Source organism: Lynx canadensis, chromosome B1 (genome assembly GCF_007474595.2).
Source record: "Lynx canadensis isolate LIC74 chromosome B1, mLynCan4.pri.v2, whole genome shotgun sequence".
Taxonomy (NCBI): Eukaryota; Metazoa; Chordata; class Mammalia; order Carnivora; family Felidae; genus Lynx; species Lynx canadensis.
Window position 1 is genome coordinate 35,028,058 of NC_044306.2, and position 15,693 is coordinate 35,043,750.

General features: G+C 47.5%; 1 protein-coding gene across 3 annotated transcripts in view; it reads left to right on the top strand.

Moving 5' to 3' along the window:
• Positions 1 to 15,693, top strand: part of BIN3 (bridging integrator 3) — a 43,025-nt gene that overhangs the window by 13,933 nt on the left and 13,399 nt on the right. For all 3 annotated transcript variants that reach the window (XM_030312406.1, XM_030312408.1, XM_030312407.1), the window contains one exon: positions 8,941 to 8,989. In XM_030312406.1, the coding sequence (XP_030168266.1) occupies positions 8,941 to 8,989 (49 nt within the window). The remainder of the gene's footprint in view (positions 1 to 8,940; positions 8,990 to 15,693) is intronic.

Genomic DNA, 15,693 nt, shown 5'->3' on the forward strand with positions numbered 1-15,693 from the left:
ACTCCCTGAATATACCAAAAACAACCAAATTGTACACTTGATGAACGTTATGGTGTGTGGATTATACCTCAATAAAGCTCTTATTTAAAAATTAATAAACCAGCTTCGAAGCAAGGATGACAGATTGAATACGTACATGTAATTTATCTCCCTCACAAATCCCACAAAAAAAGCACAATAAAGTGATTTTTTTTTTTTTTTAAGGCATAGATCTACAAATTCAGGGAGGATAGAGACATCAACACCATTTGGGAATTGGAATGCAGTTGCATGCAGTAACTGACTTAGTTCCAGGAAAGCCAGATCCTAAACTGGCATTTAGGAAAACCACAAGCCATCATGACTTACATCACAGAATCCTCAAAGGGTCAGTAATCGGTGGCACTGGGTACTTCCAGAAGTGGGGTGAAGCCGAGCTCTCGGATCAGAAGAACTGGTTGAAAGCTGTTTCTGAGTAAGTTTAGAGCCCTGCCATCTCCTCTCCAACTTCGGTGTCCCTGGGAGACTGTCCCTGCCTCACCCTAGCAAAAGAATGAAGGGGCCCCACCCCTTGGAGAGTATGAGACAGGGAGTTCCTATACTAGGCACACAAAAGTGGATTTACTATGTAAAAACTATTTAATAAAATTTAAGCTTCAGGGCTCCTTGCTGGCATGGACCTTGTCCAAGACCCAGAAGGAACCTTAGCTGTGTGTTCACATGATCCTGTGTTTTTGCAAACATCAACAATGTGTTTATACTGCATTCAGTTAAGAAACCTTCTGCCTTCACTTCCTCCTTTTGCTACTTGATACTACCCCTCATGTCCGGCAGCTTTGGAGTAGCCTAGGCCTTTTGGGATGCGACTGGAGGGTTGAATTGTAAATATGCTGTTTTAGCTGTAGTTTGTAGACATTTTTTGAAAACTTTGATAAAACCGTGAGAAATTTCAGGTTCCTGAATTGGAAATATACAGAGGGCACCTCTTTTGGTGATCTTTAAATATATTTAAAAACTAAGGGAAAGGGGTGCCTGGCTGGTTCAGTCAGTAGAACATGCGACTTGATCTCAGGGTTATGAATTCAAATCCCACATTGGATGTAGAGCTTAATTAAAAAAAAAAAGTTGTATGTCTTTCACAGTGTTATATAGATCCATTGTATCTCAATAAAGCTGGGGAAAAATTTTTAAAGAAGAAAAAAACTAAGGGAAAAGTTGGGTAAAAAATAACAACACAAAACAAAAGTGACACAGGTGAGCAGTTAAATCAGGAGATATTATTCTGAAATCAAAGTGCAACAAAACATTTTCAAATTGTACTCAAACCTAGTCATTCATTAAGAGAATGAGATCAGGGGTTTGCCTGGGTGGCTCAGTCGGTTAAGCATCTGACTTCAGCTCAGGTCATGATCTCGCAGCCCGTGAATTCAAGTGCCGCATCAGGTTCTGTGCTAACAGCTCAGAGCCTGGAGCCTGCTTCGGATTCTGTGTCTCCCTCCCTCTCCGCCCCTCCCTCATTTGCACTCTGTCTCTCTTTGTCTCTCAAAAATAAATAAACATTTAAAAAAAAATTTTTTAAGAATATTTCTTAAAAAAGAATGAGATCAGTTTTAAAGAGGAGCGATGGTTTGATAATCTAGTTAATAAAGAGGCGCAAATCATTAGAACACATTGATAAAACAATTTAAAGTTCTTAACACGAAAGATAACGAAGATGACAAAACTCATGATGGGCCCTCCTCCAGTGACATCAGGAACAGAGAGGTTGGTTACCTCCATTAATTCAGAGAGTGGTTAAGAGTAGTCATTATACAAGAAACCTTGAAATGTGTCCTGAAATCTTACAGTTTATTTATGAAGGAAACGAGATTTTCCTAAGTTTTACAGCAAAATTTTTATTATATTTATATATTACTGGTAAGCTGGAAAAAAAAGCTTTTCTGAACTGTCAATAATAGAAAACAAGTTTCAGTCAACCATACTAGAGGAAAGGCTGAATTACCTTCCTTTTCTCTACGAAAATGATGTTACCCACTCGGTGTCACATGAAGAGGCAATCATAGACTACGCAGCCAAAAAATGCAGGGAAATGAATACAGAGGTGTGTCAGGCAGATGATTAATAAAAATTTTAGGTTATTCTTGAGTTTTTGATTTCATGTTATTTGTCAGCTTTTATAACTTGTAATTTATTATGTTCTTTTCTCTATCTAAATAAACACTTTCATGCCGATTTTAATATTTTTTAATGTTTTTAAAAGATTTTATTTTTGGGGCGCCTGGGTGGCGCAGTCGGTTGGGCGTCCGACTTCAGCCAGGTCACGATCTCACGGTCTGTGAGTTCGAGCCCCGCGTCGGGCTCTGGGCTGACGGCTCGGAGCCTGGAGCCTGTTTCCGATTCTGTGTCTCCCTCTCTCTCTGCCCCTCCCCCGTTCATGCTCTGTCTCTCTCTGTCCCAAAAATAAATAAACGTTGAAAAAAAAAAAAAAATTTAAAAAAAAAAAAAAAAAAAAAGATTTTATTTTTAAGTAATCTCTACACACAGCATGGAGCCCAAACTCACAACCCTGAGATCAGGAGTCCCACGCTCCACAAACTGAGCCATCTAGGGGCCCCGTCCAATTTTGATATTTGTAAATTCATTTTCTTTAAAAGGCATACAAAATCATATAAGCTTCGGGCCCACAAAACACAGATCCACTGTAAGCCCAGCTGAGGGCAGGACTGCCATCCTGAAGGCAGGAGGGTGAAGTGAAGAAATGCGTGGGGAGTGCCGAGACAACCCTTCCCCTCCCCCATGGCACCTGCACACATGGCATGTGCTCAAGTGACCTCTTCTACTCACTGAGCTCTCAGAACAACTCTGCTGGGCCTTTACTCCCATGGCGAGAGACTGAAAAATTCTCTAGGAAATCTTACCTGCCCGGGAGTACAGATACTGACATCAGGGGCTCCCCACAACACTGCTCAGCCAGGTCACTGCACACAGTACACAGACAATATCTGAGCGCTCACAGCTTCTGATCAGCTGTCTTGTCTCCAGTCCCGTATGTGAGCAGACACCCAAGATTACCACACTCCCAAGGGGAGTGTTTAGTGTGAAAAATGGAGGCAAAAGCAGAAAACAACTTGAGGGGAAACAGACTGAAGGAAGGCAGAAGAAATTTTTTGTAAATCTGTCATTAAGATCATCAGAGAGAGATGGGGCGCCTGGGTGGCTCAGTCGGTTGAGCGTCCGACTTTGGCTCAGGTCATGATCTCACGGTCTGTGAGTTCGAACCCCGAGTCAGGCTCTGTGCTGACAGCTCAGAGCCTGGAGCCTGCTTTGGATTCTGTGTCTCCCTCGCTCTCTGCCCCTCCCCCGCTCATGCCCTGTCTCTGTCTCTCTCTCTCTCTCTCTCTCTCTCTCTCTCTCTCTCTCTCTCAAAAATAAAGAAACATTAAAAAAGAATTTTTTTAAAGATCATCAGAGAGAGAAGCCATCCATGAAATAAAACAAGATACCATAAAAAAAAGGACATCCTGAAAAGTAAAAAGACCTCTCAGAAATTAAAAATATGATAGCAGAAATGAAAAACTTTGCAAGTATTAGAAGATACGAAATGTTGAAAAATAAAGAAACTGGAGAAGCAACCAAGTTCGGTCAACACTGGAATTACAAGAATTTCAGAAATAAATGGGGCACCTGGGTGGCTCAGTTGGTTAAGCATCCAATTTCGGCTCAGATCATGATCTCACTGTTCGTGGGTTCCAGCCCCGCACTGGGCTCTGTGCTGACAGCTCGGAGCCTGGAGCCTGCTTCAGATTCTGTTCCTCTCTCTCTCTCTCTCTGTTCCTCCCATGCTTGCTCTCTCTCTCTCTCCTTCAAAATAAATAAACTTTAAAAATTTAAAAAAAATGAATTTCAGAAATGAGAAACAGAGAAAATGGGGGAAGACACGAGCCACAACAAAGTTTTTTTAAGCCCAGAACGAAAGATTACAAATTGCCAAATTGAAAGAATTTGGTGCGTATCCCAGCACAGTGAGTGCAATTAGACCCACGAGGTACATCACTGTGAAAGTTTATACCACCAGGGACAAACATGATTCAAGAAGCTTGCATGAAGAATGGGTAGGTTGCCTACAAAGGATAGAAATAAGAGTGCTTTAGACTTCACCACAATAGCACTGGGAAATGAGAAGCCAGGGAAGCAAAGTCTGTGAGATTCTGAAAGAAATGAAGTCCAACCTACATTCCATACCCAGTCAGACTAACTGGTGTGAGTCAGAGCAAAGAGGTTTTGGTTATGCAAAGTCTCAAAAGGTGATTTCACACACACTTTTACTCTGCCCAAACGAGGAGTAAACCAGCAAAGAGGAAGACCCGGATTCCAGCCGTCAGAATTCCTATAGGAGGCAGGAGAAGGGCGAGCCTGGGCCTCCAGCTCTACACCAGGGGCCGAGGCGACGGGTCCTGACCGGAGCAGCTTGGAGGCTGCCTCGGACACCGCTTCAAGAAGTGAATACCTGACACGAGTGAATGTATTAAGAGTAAATTTAGACAATAAATACATAGAAAATTCAGCATGTGAAAGAAAAATGACAATTTTAGGAGCAAAAGCATGCAGTGTTATTAGTTACGTATTGCTGTGTAACAAATTCCCCCACAACTTAGAGTCTCCAAACAACAGTACCAGTTTCTGCAGGTCAGGAATTTGGGAGTGGCCTAGCTGGGAGGCTTGGCTCGGAACTCTGCAGCTTCTGAAGGTTTGGCTGAGGCTGAAAAATCTGCTGGCTGCCACATGCAGGAAGGACAAGAAATCACATTATTCTCCCAACAGTTTACTTATTGATCTGACCAAATCACGTAACTGTATCGAGAAGAAGAGGAGATTCGGATGTGCCTTTGTGTAACGGGTAGAAGCCTGCAAGAGCTTGGTCAGTTGGTTGGTTTCGTTAAATCTTCCCCTTGCAAAAGAAAAAGTCAGCAGCTAGTGCCTAAAACCTAACCAGAGATAGAAATAGACGCATTTTTGTTTAGAGATGCAAAGGTACGTGCCAAAAAACCCAGCAGAGTCGAAAAGTGCTTGTCTTGGGCAAGTGAGATTAGGGCAGGGGGAGGGAGGATAGGACCTCATGTTTCACTTAACAAACCTTGCTGTCTTATTAAACCATGCACACGTGTAACTTTGATAAAAGCAAACTCAGATTAATTGCACAAAAGAGAAAGGCAAACGCTAAGCCAGAAAAAAAATCCTGATAAACAGGCCAAAGGGCTAGTGGTAAAATGTAAACCATTTCAATCTTTTAAAAAATGTAAACTGTCTCAATCTGCCTCCAGGGCAATTTGGCAAATGTATCAAAGCCTTAGACATGTATATATCCTTTGACCCAGCAATTCCAATTCTAAGAATTTATCCTATGTGACTAATCCTTGATGTACACAAAGATTTAGCTATTAGTGTTTTTAATAATAGAAGAAAAATTGGAAACAGTTGAAATGATCATTAGTAAGTGATATGGATCACAAAAATAAAATAGGGATATATAATGAAATACTAGGTAGCTCTTAACAGGGCAGGCTGATGACAACCACATCTTGGCATATAGAAGCCTTTATGATATGTTTAGGTTTTTTAAGTTATATAAATATGCATATGTACACATGTCCATGTATTTACACACAGATTCAGGGTGTTACTGTTTCTGTGTGTGTGTGTGTGTGTGTGTGTGTGTGTGTGTGTGTGTGTTTCCATTTTTTCCAAGTGTTTGACACTGATCAGGTGTTATTTTTGTAGTCAAGGAAAAAAACAAGGGATTTTTTTTTTAGTTTATTTGAAAAATATGGAAAGTGCAAAGAAGAAAACAGTAGTCACACTCTTACCACCCAGAATTAACCACTATTAACATTTGGCATATTTGCTTCAGATTTTTTTCTTTCTGCAAACTTTTAAAATATAATTAACACCAAAACATTAGCCTTGGTTATCTTTAGATATGAGACCGTGCACTGTTTTGGTTTTTTCCTTCTTTTCCTTCCCTTTCTCCCTCTCTCTTTCTCTCTCTCTCTGTCTCTGACTTTGCTGTATTTCCCAAGTTTTCTCTGATGAGTATGTTTTACTTTTTAAATGGGTAAACTTCAATTAATATAAAAGGTAGGCTATTTTTTAATGCCAAATGAAGTCTTAGACGTTTAGAAGAAGGTAAGCAAGGTTTTGGACTTGAGGACAGCTTTGATCAAGCTGGGAGAAGGGAAGGCATTCCATGTGGGTATAATGGCCATGTGTCCCAGTTGCCCTGGACAGTCCAGGTTCTTTACCTGTTGTCTCAAAGACATTGTCAGTGACGTTTTGCACTCAGCCAACATGATACCTGGAACCTATCATTTGTTCAGACGGAGCCGGGTCAGCACAAGCCTCCTTCCTCCCGATAATGCTGCCCTCCTCATTCCTTGCATTTCCAGTCTTTTCAAGAATAGTGAAAATTCCGCAGTATTTTAAGGTTAGGTATTTTGATCAGATGATTTTCCTTAGTTCCTTCAAATAAACATAACAAATTCATGGCAAAGAATAGCAGAGAGAAAAGTGGATTGTTTACTCCTGGTTCAGTCGTGAACCAGCAGAATGACCCTGGGCTAGTCACTGGACCTTTCCAGATTGGTTTTCTCATCTACAAAATGAGAGGGTTGAACTGGAACAATTTCTATGGTAACTTGCAATTCTAAAAATACTGTGATTCCAAATTAAGATTTAGAGAGGCTGTGGCACCACAAATAATGGCATCTAAGTTCTTCATTTCTTTATAGCTAGTCTGTAGTACTAGACTCCAAGTTAGAATCATTGTGAAGACCACTCTGAGAATTCTGTAGAATTTCACCCTGCCCCCATGTTCCTGGAACAGAGATTCAGTTTAGAATTCAAGTTTCCATCTCCTCTGTTTTAGAGTTTAAGGAATAGCTCCAGGGGCGCCTGGGCGGCTCAGTCAGTTAAGTGCTGACTTTGGCTCAGGTCACGATCTCACAGTTCATGAGTTCAAGCCCCACGTTGGGCTCTGTGCTGACAGCTCAGAGCCTGGAGCCTGCTCGGGATTCTGTGTCTCCCTCTCTCTCTCTGCCCCTCCCTGCTCACGTTCGTCTCTCTCTCTCCCTCCCTCTCTCTCTCTCTCTCAAAAATAAACATTAAAAGAATTTTAAAAAGAAAGAAAGAAAAAAAGAAAGAAAGAAAGAAAGAAAGAGAAAGAAAAAGCTCCAGAGAGACCGTGATTTGTTCGCATCACAAAACTAGTCAAAGGCAGAGATCAGTTTTCTGATTCCTGGTCCAAAGCTTATTATCCCACAACATGCTTCGTGCAGGCTCAATCTTCTCTCAATGCCACCAGGACCTCATTTGCACTGTCACCAAAATAGTCCTTGAGGGCAGTTGTTCACTGTCTAAAACCATTGTGTCAGTCAACTCCAATCCCTGATTTGGGGAAAAGTAACTGGGGACACGAGGAGGGGACTATGGAGCTCAGCTCCCTTACCCTCTGTTCTTTAGATTTGAGGAGGGGAAAGAGCAATTTCTCCCTTTCTCTTCTTTTCAGTTCCAGAGCTTACCTTTCCCCTGGTAATTATATAGCCACTGATTATTTGTTTACAGAAGCCACGTGAATCAGCCAGCCCCCAAAGGGTTAACGCTCCCAAATTACCGGGCTGGGTTAACAATAAACAGGATGTCCTCCAGAAATTAAATTTAAACCACTGTGACTCAGGCTGGCCCATCCTCTCGACCGGATCGTTGTCTGGGGTTATTATCGGTGGTTAATTATACCATTGGGTTTAGCAACAGTGTTGGTCAGTTTGGGCCAAGAGAAAGAAGGCTTGGGCAGAAGGGGGTGCGGAGGGAAGGGGCGGGTGTAGCGGTGGAAGCTGGAAGCGGGAGGTTTGAAAGGGAGGGACTGCAGCGTCCTGAGCACTGAGAGAAGAGTGGGAGTGGAGTCGTGCCCTGGGGACTCTCCTGCTGACTCCCTGTGCCCTGAGCTGATCTCAGGGGTGCTTCACTCACTGCTACCTTGGGGGCTCTGGGGAGCCTCTTTTTCTCCAGCAGTTGGCATGCACTGTGTTTGCTCCTAGCGGGACCACGCTTCTCAGAATTGTAGAATCAGAATTTTTCATGCCTCAAGGAAGCTTCTGAATTATCCAGTCTAACCCTGTCCTTTCACAGAGTGGGCAATGAATCCCAGGGCAGTCGTTACCTGCCAGAGGGCAGCCCGCTCCTCAGAGCGGGAGGCGGTGGGGACCAGTGGAGGGGGGCCTAGATTTAGAGGCTAGATTCTTGACCCTCCTTCTGTTATGCCAAACTGCCTTCCATTTCCAAGTGGAGAACCTGAGGTGCAGAGGGCAGACCTGGGCTAGATTCAGGTCCCTCTTTGAGTTAGCCACGTTTCAGGTTGTCAGTTCTCACCAGAAATAACCCAGCCTGGCTGGGCCTTAATGCCCTGTAGTGTGTCCTCTGTCTCCAGCCACGTAACAAGTCCTCTATAGAGAAGTAGCGAAGCACCTAATACAGACGATAAGTGGTTCTCATGGTGTTTTTAAACGCTTGTTTTCAAGGATGATAGCTGCCCCAGCGAGCCTGTAATTCTGACTTTGCAGCTCCTCAGGACACAGATTTACAATGACTGTCTGTCGTGTGGTATCTCCCCTTCCCTGCCCTCACCTTTGCAACGTGTTTCAACACCCGGCTACTAGTAGGAAAGATGCTCTGGGGCAGAAGGTGGTGCCCAGGACTTCCATCCAACACTGTCCATGGGAAGATCACCCTCCAGAGCCCAGCCTGGCTGCCGACGGCCCTAGATCCACAGGGCGTGTGGTTCGAGTGCCAGGAGCAGGCCACTGGCTCTCGTTACCCTCCAGGGAAAAGTGGCCTTGACTTCATCAGTTCTTTTCAGCTACATCCTTCCCTGTTTCTCCTAAAATCCCTCTTTGTCTCTTTCTCTCCTAGGATTCCTTTCAAGATTGGGCAGCCCAAGAAACAGATTGTCCCTAAAACAGTGAGTAACCCGATTCTTTCATTCTGAGACTCCGTCTGTCTCACATGGTCTTTGCAGAGAACCAGAGGTTTGATTCAGCACATTGTGGGGCTGGGGAGGGCAGAACCCGGGCTGCCTCATTCCCAGCCGTGTCGCTCTGGAACCTCACTTAGACTGGGGCTTGCGGAGGCCTCCTGGCCTGGGACATCTTCCTTCTGCAAATCAGGCTGGCTCGTCCCCATCCTGGGGCAGGTGGAGCAAGTGGGTGACAGCCTATCTCTGCAGTCTGGCGTGGCACTCTGCACTTTCCTGAGTGGACTCCTGAAACCTAGGCCCCTGCCAAGGACATGTCCCAGGCCTTTATCTCCAGCCACCTCAGGCTGTGTGAAGACCAGGAAGCTTCTCCAGGAGGCTCCAGGTCCCTTTCTCTCCACTGCCAAAGGAATTCTTAGCCAGGACCCAGAGTCAGGAGGGCATGATTGAATCCTACCTCCTTGAGAACCCACAATTTTTATCTCTATTAATCTCCAGAATGGGAGAGGAATCACAGATTTTTAGAAAGTTTAGAGCTGGAAGCCCTTACAGATCATCTAGTCCAACCTGATTTTCCTTACAAGAAAACCAAGGCCCACGAAGCCACCATGACTTTCTAAGGTTGTAAAAAACCGAACACTAGGGCAGCTGGGTGGCTCAATCAGTTAAGCATCCAACTCTCAAGCAGAGCTGCTTGAGCTGCTCTCTCCCTCTTCCCCTCCCCCACTCATGAGTGCTCCTAAGACAAAACAAAAAAAAAAATTTTTTTTTTTTAAAACCCTAATACCGACGGAGCCGAAATTGGAACCCAAGTCGGAGTCTCTGTTCAATGCACATTCCACTGCTCTATGCTGCCTCACTCAGGCTGTGAAGGTCTGCCGAGGTTTGGGAATTCTAGTAAAGAATGGCCTCTTGAACTCCCTCACCCCCAAATCTAATCAGGCTGTTGGTTTCACCGTGGGAACCCATAACTGTACAGTATCTCTCATTGTGACAGTTCCAGCAACTGTCAGCCTGCTGGAGCCCCTGACGGTTCTCCTTGTCTTAATAACCTCGGCCCTCCTTGGCTCAGAACTCAGGACTACAGGAAAGCTCCTGCTTCATTTTGGCAGGAAGGGAAGTTCAGCACACATCTGACCAATGGCTCAGTCTTTGGAAAATCCAAAGGCAGGCCACTTAAAAGGAAATGGGCTGCGTTTCTCTTTCAAGTGAAGGCAGGCCGAGGACAGACTGAGAGTTTACCTCCCATGCAGAGGCTGACCATCTGTGGAGGCTCTCAGCTGAAGCGCAAAGAATCTGGGCGTGCAAATGTTGGGCTCTAGCCGGCTACAGGAAGTGGGAAGGTGTGGCTTTGTGTCTCCAGAGTTTAATCCAGGGCAGATCTGAAAGGGAAGTGGTTTTGAGAAGGGTCTTTTATTCCCAGCGCTCACTACCAAAAAACAAACAGGCAAACAGAAAACCCTCCCAACACCCTTACCTCTATAGAGATAGCCGTTGTTCTCTACAGAAAAGTATAGGTTAGAATTCAGTTTCTAGCTTCTTTGCCAGTTTGTTGACGGAAAGATCTCTGGGTCTTTTAATCTGAGGAGTGGCAAGGACTCCCCAGAGGAGGGACAAATGGACAATCCCAGCACCTATGGACGGCCCTACAGACAAGCCCACAGATGGGCCCGTGGCTTCCCTCTTCCCCTCCTCACGTTAGTCTTGTTTGGGATGGAACTGCGGTCCTCTGACTTCTGGAATCTGCTCCCCCAGTCAGACTGGGCACCAAGTAGTGGTTAAGAAGCCAGATATGGTAGGTTTCCTGCCTGGATTCCCACCGGCTCCGCCACATGCTGTATGTGACCTTGAACAAGGCCCTTTACTGTCTCTGAGCGTTGGTTTCCTCCTTCGTAAGTGAGGATCCTAGTACCTATGCCACTGATATAGTATGAGTCTTGTGTACATGAGGTCATGTGTATGAACCACTTAACACAGTGTCTAGCACATGATGAGCCCTCAATAAATATTAACTACCTGTGGGAAGATAGTTGATTTGACTCTTTAGAAACCACCGAGGACTCAGCCTGTTCCAAGCAGCCGGATCCCCTACTACAAGGAAATGGTAGGCCGGGCCTTTGATCTCTCACAAGGAATCAAAGCCGACTTAGGCTTTGGAAGAGAGTTACTTGCTCCCTCAACTCCCCAGAGGCACCGAAGTATAGGGAGCGAGAGCCTGCCTCTTCAATCTCGTTCTCTGCCGCACAAGCCTCTCCGGGCCCCCATCATAGGCCGAGCCCGGGCAGCCGTCTCAGCGCCTCCGGCAGCTGCCCCCAGACAGTGGTGACGCGCTACCATTCTTGCCCAGGCACCGTCAGAGGCGCAGATGTGGCTGCCTGCTGCCTGCTGCCTGGAAGTCATGGCGCCCCCGTCATGGGAAGAAACACTCACGTTATCTTCAGGGAGTTTCAGGAGGTTTTTGGCTCAAGGTACCCAACTGTCAGACACAAAGAAAGCATTGTGTGTTTGCTCTCACTGTTCTTCTGCACCCAGGTTATTAACACGAATTCCATTGTTGTCAAGGCTCTGGCGAGGGAATGGCATGTTCTCTGCAGGGGCTGGCCACTGGATGGAGGCGGAGGGACAAAAGCTCGCCCACCTCCCAGTCCGAACTCTCTGCACCCTCTGCTTACACCCCTCCTGCCCCACCAGTCCCATAAGGTAGCCAGAGCATCTTGGCATGGCAAAAAGCAGCCGCTTCCCCGTCCGTAACCTTCGAGGAGGGAAGAGCTCTTGGAAGCAGGGGTCACCCTGGGTCTCGCACACGAAGGAAAGCACACTCTTAGACTCCGAGCTAGGCAGGCATGCCACAGCGTCAGGGCAGGGGAGCATCCTGCCACACGGAGCCCCCACTTGAGGACAGTCTCCACTTGCAAAGTGGAGAGCCTCTCAGCCTCATTTGATCATGTGGTAACACATGATCCACCAAAGGGAGGCTGCTTTCCGCCCCTAGCACCCCTCCAAGAGGGAGCTTCCGAGATCACCCAGTGTGCCCTCTGCCTCAGCTCTGATCCGACACGGCTTAGCTCCGGGGCTAGAGCCGGAGCCCTGCCTGCCGGTCTCCTTCTTCACTTCACCCCGAGTGTCCGTTTGGGTGAGACCTCAGCCCACTCATTCATTTAACGAATACTGACTCCTGCTCCATGCCAGCCTGACCCTAGGCGCGGGGGTAGAGCGCTGAGCAGCACAGTCTCACCCCTCCACCTTGAGCCTTTGCAAATGCCCAGAGCAGCGGGCCGTCTGGTGCTCATTCCCCCTTCGCTAACCTCGCCGCCCGGCCCGGCCCGCCCTGACCCGCTGACAGCCGTGCACATGTGTTTGCACTTGCATTGTTGACTGGGGGCTAATCGCCTTTTTGGCAAAAGCATCAAGCATTCAGAGATGTTCAGATCTTCCGTGTTTGGCTGTTTCCCTCGGAATGGAGATACCTTGCACTAGGACTCCAGTGTGTCTCCTTATTCCCTTATCCATTATCCGAGGGGCCAGAATCCTGGTGGTGTTGCCTCGGATCTTTCCTCAAGGGAGGAGAGCGATCTTGAGAGCAACCCACACCTGGCTGCCAGAGGCAGAAGGGGGACACGTTCATGAACATCTCAGGCTCTCACGTGGCCGTGAGCAGCAGCAGAAGGATCGAACTCCACCCTGACATACTTCTCAGCTGCCGGGGTAAGACCTCAAGCGGCTCCCCAACCAGAATGTTCCAGCCCAGTTGGAAACCCGCAGTCGCTCGCTCTCCGTGCAAGTCCAAGCATTCCCAGCCAGGGGGACCAGGTGCTCTCTGACATCCCACACACGCACCGGCACACTTGGGGATTGCAAAAGAGAGCGCCAGGAGCCAAGGCCAGAGCTCTCTGCGCCCGCCTCCCTCTGGGAGCACCCACTGCATGTTCTTCATCTTTAGAAAAGCTAGAGTCTGGGGGCGCCTGGGTGGCGCAGTCGGTTAAGCGTCCGACTTCAGCCAGGTCACGATGTCGCGGTCCGGGAGTTCGAGCCCCGCGTCAGGCTCTGGGCTGATGGCTATGGCTCAGAGCCTGGAGCCTGTTTCCGATTCTGTGTCTCCCTCTCTCTCTGCCCCTTCCCCGTTCATGCTCTGTCTCTTTCTGTCCCAAAAATAAATAAACGTTGAAAAAAAAATTTTTTTTAAAAAGAAAAGCTAGAGTCTGACCAGGACATCCTTGACTTCGTCTTTTTGGAAAAGAATACTTTTAATACGTAAAGACTCTGCTTAGCCGTCACATCCTACAAAATAAGAGGGGTGATATGTCCAGTTAAGGGAGGCCCAGGTGTAACCCCCGGGCACAGGATCCTGGCTTAGCCCAAATCAGCGTTCATCCCAGCTATCAACTGACCCCGTGCTTTGCCAAAGGGCCACAGACCAGTCTGCACCCCCAGACTTCTCTGGGCACCCCCAGCACCCCAGTGCATGGGAGAAGAACAAGGAAACCCTATCCACAGGCCAGGCACCGAGCTCTGTGCTCTACACAGACTGTTCGGTGATCCTCTAAACAAGCCAACAAGACGGACACTGCTACCCCGTTTCCTTGGCAGCCACTGAAAATCTTCCCAGGGGAAGGCCGAATGGAGTTATCCCATTCCTCTAGAAAAGTACGTGAGACTCAAAATGTTAGGTAGTGTTTTTAATACTGCACAGCTGGTATCAGAGTCCATCTGTCATCCGTCTCTGCTCGTTCCTGTCCACCACCTTCCTCGACGGTGTTGGTGGAGAAAGGGCTGGACCGTCCCAGCGCGGGCTTGCTGGGCCCCAGGCGAGGCCTCGCTACCCCAGAACAAATCTCCCGCCTGCATCGCGCCAGACGCTCTTCCGGCCTTTGGCTGATACTTTGATTCCTGCCCAGCTACACATCCCCTGGGACAGGTAGCACTTTAAGCTTTTTTCAGGAACATACGCTTTAGTGGGAGCGAAGTTTGAGCTTCCTCTTAAGAGCAGCTTTTGATGGATCATAGGAAGGTGATGATGAAAACATTGGGTTCCTGGATGGAAAAACAGGGGGTCTGTCGAAAAGAGGGCAAAGACTGTAGGGTGGGGGAAACCGATGGTGAATTTTACTTCACGACTTTGTGTCAGACCCCAGGTGCTGGGGTCAGAAAGTAAAAGGAAAGACCCTGTGTTCCTGCTTCTAAATTTTACATTTCAGTTGAGGAACGTGAGGTGTGTCCATGCAAGGGCGACATGTGGTTGTGCCCCGGGACCTTAGCTAAGTAGGTTCTCTGTGCCATTCTCTAGCCCCCGTCCTCCACGGGGCTGTCCATGGTTTAGGTTAGAGGTGTATTTGTTTTATCTCCCCTGCCAGGACCCACATCTGTTTATTCACCAGAGCATCTCTCTCACCTGGCAGATTGCGTTGCACTTAATAGGTGCTCAATAAATGTTTGTGAGGTTATTGAATGTCATTTTAAAAAGGGGGCCGGGGGCGCCTGGGTGGCGTAGTCGGTTAAGCGTCCGACTTCAGCCAGGTCACGATCTCGCGGTCCAGGAGTTCGAGCCCCGCATCGGGCTCTGGGCTGATGGCTCAGAGCCTGGAGCCTGTTTCCGATTCTGTGTCTCCCTCTCTCTCTGCCCCTCCCCCGTTCATGCTCTGTCTCTCTCTGTCCCAAAAATAAATAAACGTTGGAAAAAAAAAAAAATTTAAAAAAAAAAAAAAAAAAGGGGGGGCCGGTGCTGAACTAGGAGTCTGAATTCTAGCCTTGGTTTGCCTCTGACTAGCCCTGAGTCCTTATATAAATCACTCCCCGTCTCTGGGCTTCGTCCTCTGTGTTTGTAACATGAAATAATCGGCCTGAATAATGTTTTGCTGTTCTGTGACTGTGTTGAGTTTACCTAAATGCACATGAGTGTGGGTCCGTGGGCTTTCAGAATGCTCCTTCATGGGGCACTGTGAAGGAAGGGTGCGCTGGCAAAGAACAATGGGGCCTTGACACTTTCCACAGCTTTGGGTTCTGTGACCTTCAGCCTGCTGTGAGAGTGAGGACCAGGGTTTAGGGCTCTCACTGGAAGGCATCTCGGGGAGCAGCCAAGAAGGCACCTTTCTTGGGTCGTGGCTTTAATTCATCAGCAAATACCTTTTCCCCTTTTTGGTAGAATGCTTGTTAAGAGCACAGGCCTTGGAGCCAGGCTGCCTATGTCCAGATCCTAGCCCTGCCACTCACTAGTCATGTGAGCTGGTGCAGCATACGTCCCCTCTGTCCTAGGGAGCTCCTTGGTGCAGTGAGGGCCACAAGTACACCTGCCTCTGCAGTTGTGGGGGAGAAGCCGTTCACAGAAGCATGCGGTGAGCACCCCGTGAATGTTAGCTGCTCTTAATTGAGCGCCTCAGCCCAGAGGCTCAGCACACTGGCCAGGGAGCTCTTGCTGCCTCTGCAGAAGGGAACCAGGACAGGCCTCGGTCCCCTCCTCTCGGCTCTCAGGTGTCATATCCCTCACAGGCCACTCTCCTGAGAGGCCATTGCCAGGGCCCCGTTTGACGGATGGAGAAATTCAGGCACTGGACGTGCAAGTGACTTTCTTGACTTCACCTGACATGCAGGTGGCAGAATTGGGATCAGGACTTACACCCATCTGATGTCAGTCTTGCTGGCATCGGGGAAATCTGGTTACTTATCAAGAATTTTAAGAGAGCCTTGCCGGTCAGTAG